This window comes from Argopecten irradians, unplaced genomic scaffold (genome assembly GCF_041381155.1).
Source record: "Argopecten irradians isolate NY unplaced genomic scaffold, Ai_NY scaffold_0032, whole genome shotgun sequence".
NCBI classification, from domain to species: Eukaryota; Metazoa; Mollusca; class Bivalvia; order Pectinida; family Pectinidae; genus Argopecten; species Argopecten irradians.
In genome coordinates this window covers 17053-25140 of record NW_027187499.1, presented here as the reverse complement: position 1 = coordinate 25140, position 8088 = coordinate 17053, and the positions used below count along the sequence as shown (strand labels likewise).

The 8088-nt window shown below is 36.5% G+C and overlaps 1 protein-coding gene across 1 annotated transcript; it reads right to left on the bottom strand.

Moving 5' to 3' along the window:
* Positions 1-1786: 1786 nt before the first annotated feature.
* On the bottom strand, positions 1787-4654 carry LOC138311489 (uncharacterized). The gene is made up of 2 exons (XM_069252818.1): positions 4428-4654; positions 1787-2292 (listed from the first exon to the last, which is right to left on the bottom strand). Exons 1-2 carry the CDS (start codon positions 4639-4641, stop codon positions 1940-1942), a joined length of 567 nt encoding a protein of 188 aa, XP_069108919.1. The 5' UTR covers positions 4642-4654; the 3' UTR covers positions 1787-1939.
* Between the last annotated feature and the right edge of the window lie 3434 nt (positions 4655-8088).

Sequence of the window (8088 nt, the reverse complement as noted above, 5' to 3'; positions counted from 1 at the left end):
GAAAACCACATTCAAAATCTTCGTCTCAACTTATTATGCAGGTAGCATGCTAGAACAAATGGCTACCATGTTTGTTTATAAGAATTACCTTGACCTACATAGAAGGTCGCATGGGCCAAAAAACTCTTAAATATTGAAACGACTTCGTAAAGTTCTGGAATGCCTAGAGACCTATAAACGGTTACTAAATTTGTTACTATGAATGATCATGACCGAAATTTCCTGTTGGTGGAAAGTCCGTCAAATTGTCCATAGAAAATTTCTAGATCCAATGATTGTTTCACGTTAAAAATTTCAACCTTTTTTTTACAGTTGTTATATAGAACAAATTCGCAAACTTTCACCTAAGTGGTATGGGGGAAATCTGCTCCTTCGACCTAAATGCCACCGTTTTCATAAACCAAAAATAAATACACAAATTGGTGGTAAACTGGTTTCTAGATACACAAGATATATCTAACAAATTACCGTCATTTCACACTAAAACAACTAACTTATTATAGCTACATGTAAGTTAAACTGTAAATTTACCCGTATATCATGTACACGAACATGCTAGTTTATTCAACAATAGTTTTTTGTAAGTATGGAATATTCTTCTCGTAACAAGACGAACATTTTCAGTTTTTATCTTCTTTGTGATTTACTATTCAGCTTTCGTACACCCTTCTTCTCGTTAAAACATCGCGTATGAAATGGCGGCAATTTACAGCTTTTTTTTAAATATTATACCGACAGATGTTGATATGATATATTAAAACAATTGTTTCTTTTAAGACTACAAATTGACTCTTAACTATATAATTCAATACTGATTCTAGCTTTACCGTTTTTTATTAAATAAGCACACTTTTACATATTACAATGCAAGTCATAATTGGCTAGAAGTACATGCCATTCACATAAAACATAATCCCATTATTATGTAATAGGCGTGTAGTAAACCCAAATAAGTCGTAGGCAAACGTTTGTAGAATTTGGTTCACGTGTTTTTAATTTTTCCATGGTCATGGCAATATCATCTCGATACTGGGTTATGGCCAGCACTATTTGTCAACTGTTCTTTTACAAAATTTTAATTTGTTTCATAGAAAAAAATCTTGAAACAGAACAACCTACGATATCAGCAATTGGCGAATATGATTCAAAATTGCACAAACTGTTGTATCGTCCTTTACTATCCATAAACTCATGTACTTGCAATTTCTCATTCTAATACAACAAGTCAGTTAATCAGTAGCTACAGTGATACAATTGTATACAGTGTAAAATCCTTTTACTTTAATTTTATAAATAAATAGTATTTCAATATCTATGATTTTTTCCATTTCTTACATGCACAACATAGTGTATACTTATTTGTTGTGATATGAAATTTTATTATCAACATTTTATTATTCTATTAAATTAATATGTAGACTTATGTTTCCGGCAATATTTACACGTACATTGTCATTTTATTATTTTGTTTATTACATCATCCATTCCTAATTAACACCTCAGCATATCACATATACATATACTCTTAGTATTGTATTTTGAGTAAGAAAAGTGTCTTTCTGACTTCTTTTCTAATTAGTAGTTATCTGATGAAGTAATTGGTATTTGCTGTCATGAAACAGACTTATCGTTGAAGTGCCGTCCAATTTTCATCTGAAACCGCAAGGCATCGTGAAAGCATGCATGTTATATGTTAGTCAGAGATACATGTATGTACTTAGACAATGTCTGGTTTAGGCCTAAATCAGACATCTAGCTGTCATTATGACCAAGTCTGGTGTCGGGCTAGTTATATGTACATAAGAGGGAACTATATGATATAGTATTTGAAATAAAAACTTCTGTTTAATACATAACGTGTATCTGTCTATAGACAAAAAAATGATCGTGTGCAGGTATAATCTCCAAAAAAGTCTTTTTACAGGAAACAAGTATTTTATCATACGGCTCGTTTGATTACAACAAACAACGACGCAATTTCTTGTCGTAAATGTAAATAAAGGGACCTTGCTGATACGACTTCATCTACCGGATCTATATGTCCTTTTCTCATAATTTCTATACAAAGTCGATACACGTCTTCATCACATGGAATGGCAGTTCGAAATGTTACTTCCTCTGTACACAGATTTATATCTTCATCTGCAACTTGACATAGTTTATCACTGGAGCCCCAGAGGTTAGGAGTATAATACATCGAATTCGGACGACCATGCGGTACTTGATCGTTACGGGAGGGTCTGATGTGGTGGGAATTCCAAACTGCAACTGTCCTGTCTAGCTCATTCTGCAAAAAAGAATTACATGTATGTTAATAGTAATAAGTATGTGTAAATACTATTTTGTGAACTGCTAACACACGCGTATCAATTTTGCATGCATAAAACTACATGGCTTTGTTGAAACGATATCGACAGTTGGTTGGAAAATCGTCCAAGAAAGATAAATAGAAAGTCAAACTGAAACATGGTTGCTCCCGATAACCATTGGGAAAAGGATTTAGCTGAGCACAGGGATCTGAAAATTAGTCACATTTTGTATCAATTTAGACTCACCAGAGTGCCCGTTTTACAAATCATATTGTACATGGTACTATGTACTCGTATATCAGGTAGAAAGATTTTACCGGGTATTGCTCTTGACCCATAGAACGTCTAAAATGGTCTATGAGCACTCTGATGAGTCCTAATTGATTTACATTGAAATTAATTCTCAGAACCATATGGATCCGATATCAACAATGATACATTTGGTAGCCTTCACTTCATCACATGGTGACGAAACTAGCGTACGAGTGCACCGGGTTTTTCTGCTCTAAGATACTTCGTTAAAGATGCTCCACCGCCGACAGAGCATAAATGATATTCATCATTTGAACAAAAATTGGTGTTTAATCGTGTATATATATATGTCTAATTAACACAAAAAATAAAATAAAATAATTTAGTTCGCCTTCGGTGCATGCGCAAAGTAGTACTTCATTCCATATAGGATATACATGTAGTGACACGGAATTTTTTCGGGATGCAATTAACTATTTTTCAAATTTTTAACTTGAAGTAAAATTAGAAGTTCAAACTTTTCAATGGTGGTAATGGTGTAAAGTAATTTACTTTTGTATCTGAAGACAAATACTAAATCGTCTGCTCCTGTTTTTGATAGTGAAATAATACCGCTTGTCAGCGATGGTGCATCTTTAAAAGTTAGATGCTAGAGAATTTCCAGCTATCAATCCCTGTTTCGCCACCGTATATGAACATGTAACTTAGTGGAAACTTAAAGACCGCGGTACACGCATGTACCACAGGGATCTGAGAATTAGTTACATATTATATAATCATGGACCCACCAGAGTGCCTTAAGACCATTTTTAGACGTTTTAGAGGTCTAGATCAAAAAACGATAAAAACAAACATACTCTTCATTGTACTATATATACGAGTTGCCGATATAATTTTCACACCCCACCCTCACTTACTCGCTTAAAAGGGGACATGATATCACGTCAAAATACCAATGATTAGCACCACAATGTGTAAACGATTTGATTTACCATAACAGAAAAAAACTTTCGATAATGATTTATCAATTATCAAGTACAATATTTACTACTTGTCAAATCATTATTATATCACAATGACGGTTGTAGTTCGAATTTTTATGATATTGAGAGATACAGAGGAAATTAATATTTCATTTAAATTACGCAGTCAAATATTATCAAACATAATTATCCCCCACAAAACGCGTTTGTGGAGGATATTAATTTGGGCTCCGTCCGTCCGTCCTTCCGTCCGTTCGTCCGAGATTCTTTTCCGGGCTGTAACTCAAAAACCTTTAAACGCAGCTCATTGAAACTTTCTGTATATCATACATGTGCCCTAGTGATGCCTTTTGCTATTGTAGACATTCCATGTTCGGTGTTTTTCTATTACCATAGATACTTAGTGAAAGATACCAAATTACTGTTTCCTTTTGTTTGCCGACTATAGCTCAAAAACTTTTCAACGTACATGTAGCTCTTTGAAACTTGCAGACAAGTGCCCTAGTGGTGCCTTTCGCTATTGTGGACCCTCCATGTTCGGTATTTCTTTCTGTTACCATGGAAACTTAGTCAAAAATACCAAATTACTGTTTCTTTTTGTCACCTGCTGTTGTTTTTTTTCTTCAGTTTTACAATACATTTTTAGTTATACTTTAATACTTTGAGCTTGAGATATACCTGTATCAGTGTTTTCATACCAACAGCGTGGCGAGGGGGATAATGCCACGCTTTGCGGCTTCTTGATGATGTTTTGAATACAGAATTGCTAAATCAACGGTCATTTTTATCATTTGTAAATGATACGTACTATCTTTAAGAAGGTCTATTAATTATAAAGCTTAACGTATTTTTCTTTATTCTTTCCTCAAAAATCCCCACCAACTTTCAATTCTTTGATTTGCAGTGCTTGCCCCAGCAATGTATGGTGTCCTTGTCTGATTGTTACGATGGAAAAAAATCTGGAAATCGCGCAACTTTCCATTTTCAGTACCATGATCAGTTCTGATTATACAAGGAGTACCAGAACATTCTTTTACTGCCTCCAAAAAGTATCCTCCAACTATTTTTGGATCGTTGTTAGAATAATACACGTTCATCCAGATAATCTGCCTCGAATACCCATCTATGCATCCGTGAATGCACATACCAAAAGGTTTGATTTTATCATAGCCGTCAATATGCCAAATATAATTAGGCCCCTTTGCAAAATAGGCCCTACGCGTTAGACGGCGAGATAGTCTCGTTTCTACACCAACAGGGTCTATTTCTCTTAGGATTAGACGTACGTCTTCTTTTCTAACGCTTAGTCCCATTTGTTTGCATTTTTCGTACATAATTCTATATCCATGAAGTTTTCCCGAATTCCGAAGCTCGTTACTCACCGTCGAAACAATTTCACCTAAATCAGTATATTGTCTTCGGCGCAAATTCATACCCACAAGTTGTCTTTTCAGCTGTCTCTCACTAATAATAAAGTTATGTCTCTCAAACAAAAGAGCCACTATATTCCTGTATGTTAATCCAATGTCAAAGTATAGTTTTATCAGAAAGTCACGTTCATTCGTATCCGCCATAGCTAACTGATATAGATAAAGCTAGAACATTCAGCTCAGATAAGTAAACGGACGAATTGACAAACCGTTTGCACGGATTGGTAAACCGTGCACTCAAATTAGTAAACGTGCGGACGGATTGTCAAACCGATTTCCTCCCAGTATATTTTACCTACGTTGTGCTTGTTTGAACGAAATTGACTTCGTACAAGAAAATAATTCTGACAGCTTTTTCTTACAATTTGTCCCCTTAAAGTTAATTATGGCAGCAGCAATTTGATTGGCCAATTTCAAAGATCACCTGGACATAACCCTAATATACATCACAGTGATCTTAACTAAAATGTGATATGCACTGTTTGTTTCTCTGTTTGATTTATTAACGTCCTATTAACAGCTCATGGTCATGTAAGGACGGCCTCCCATGTATGCGGTGTGTTGCGTGTATGTTGTGCGAGGTGCGTGTTTTGGGAGACTGCGGTAAATTCATGTTATGTCTTCTTGTATAGTGGAACTATTGCCCTTTTTATAGTGCTATATCACTGAAGCATGCCGCCGAAGACACCAAGCAACACACCCCACCCGGTCACATTATCCTGACAACGGGCGAACCAGTCGTCCCACTCCCCGTTTGCTGAGCGCTAAGCAGGAGCAGAAACTACCACTTTTATAGACTGTGGTGTGTCTCGGCCAGGGGACAGAACCCAGAGCCTTCCTCACAGGGGCGAACGCTCAATTCAAGGCCATTAAATGAGGCGGTGCCAAGGGAGGCATTAGGAAAGATAAAGTCAGATAGGAAGAAGAGAAAAGATAAGATCCTAAATTTAGTCGCCTTTCTACGATCATGCAATAGGGGCAGCAGGTACAATTCTAACGCCCTACTTGCAGGGCCTACGGACAACGGACGCCGCGCCATGAGATAGCTCACCGGCCCTTCGGGTCAGGTGAGCTAACAAGGATTTAGTGCTATTAGTATCTGAAAGAAATTTGAATCGGAAGGATTGAATGTTACAAGTGCTCAAATATATTATGCTTTAAAACTTAAATCTGGAAATTTAAGTGTTGTAAGAGATTCTCATGAGCGAAGGAAAACGAAAATCACCGACTATGTATATAAACTTATTGATAAAACGAACACTATGTCGTCAACGGTCAATTAACAAGAACTAACGAATTTAGGATGTGATCTCAGCAAAACTTCGGGTTTTAAAACGAGTTATTAAAAGGGCATGATTAAAAAGTGCTAAACCAATATAAGGACAAATGGTTTGTGACGTAAACAAAACCAAACGTGTTAATTTTCGCAAACAGTTGATTGAAAAGCAGTGGCAATTTTAATGACGTAATCTTCACCGATGAGAGCACAATCCAAAAGGCTGTATACATAATGGACAACGAGAGATGCAAACTGTCTTTCCAAAGCCAAATCATCCGCTAAAACTCAATGTTTGGGCTGGCATTAGCCGCAGAGGTTTGTTTGATTAATTAACGTCCTATTAACGGCTGTGGTCATGTAAGGACGGTCACCCATGTATGCGGTGTGTTGCGTTTATGTTGTGCAAGGTGTGTGTTTTGGAGACTGCGGTATATTCATGTTGTGTCTTCTTGTATAGTGGAACTAGGGCCAACATAAATAACAATTTTCGACGGAATGATGGAGTCAATGCTCTTTACGTTAAAAATACTAGGCGAGAACATAGTTCCCTTCATAATCTGTGATAAGCAAACTGAAGGCGAAAGATATTCAATGTGCACTATCATGGACAGAAACAAAGCTTGTCAATCTGTTTTCTAAATATTTAGGAGATAATTCCGAAATGATTGCAGCGAGCAAGAAGCAAAGAACGCCAATACCACTTAAATGCCAGTGTGCGAAGATTTAATTTCGTCGAAGTATCCAAAGGACGTGCTAAACGCCATTATAGCGGGAGTATATCTTGGCCAAACTGAAAAAACCAGAAGGTGGTACTCTGATGTAGTTGTAGACAATACGATTAGACTTAAGGATGATGTCGAGACCAAACTTGAATGGTTTTCAATGCCAAACACCCAAGGAAATCAAGTGAGGTTTCATTTCATCGATGCATGCCATATTTCAACATGTCTTCGTTCAAAGGTGTGTACTACAGGAATAGCTGGGCTTCGAAAAGGAGGGAAGCTGCGTTGTCGTCCTCCACAAATTTAAACATCAATATGGTGGATGAGTGTGTCGACAAACAAAGGTTCAGTTTGCTAAAACGGTTTTTGCAGATGATGTTCAGGAATTTATGAGGGCAAACGTGAATCGTTGATTTGTGAACTTATAAACGAATGGTTTGCTGCTGAAGATGACCCAGGGATTACTGCACTGCAGCGTTGTAAACAACTGAGAGAATGGCTATTGGAGAATGTACGTTTTGATTGTTTCCCACCTCATACCAAATACACTGTATATCAAAGGAATCCCAATAGTCACTTATGAAGGTCTTTTGGTAAACATAGAACGCAAACAACTGCAGATGTTTCCGTACTGTGAAGGGCAAAGTTATAACGTACGGGCGACTGGATCACAGGAAATCGAACAGTTTTTCGGTACATTCAGACATATGGATCCTACTGGTAGTGGGACCATAAGCCAGATGATATTCCTATGAGGTTAGGAAGGGCAGTTGAGATCTGCAACTGCAGATGTGACTCATCAAGGTATAGTGCAACATTTAATGTCAATATGTTATTAAAAGATCGGCTCCTACCATCATAATATATAGATATAGATTTTGCTAAGTAATGTACAACATACTAACATGTACATAAAATATAATACATTACACTTTTTGCACTACAAATGTAGTCATAAAAACAATGCATATTTTTGTCGTCCTTTTAGGAGCGCAAAAAACATGTTTGAAATAAAAATTAAATACACAGATTCGATTACGTACTATAAAACTTTTGGTTTTACAGAGAATACTTTTTTGACACAACGGAAAGAACGCTGGTGGAAAAGAGGAA

Bases quoted from the DNA above. Each gene is read 5' to 3' on its own strand.
- LOC138311489 (XM_069252818.1), bottom strand. From the start codon at position 4,641: ATGAACGTGTATTATTCTAACAACGATCCAAAAATAGTTGGAGGATAC. The intron at 2,293-4,427 runs GTTGGTGGGGAT...GTAATTCTTTTT, and splicing joins TGCAAATCAAAGAATTGAAA to TGCAGAATGAGCTAGACAGG.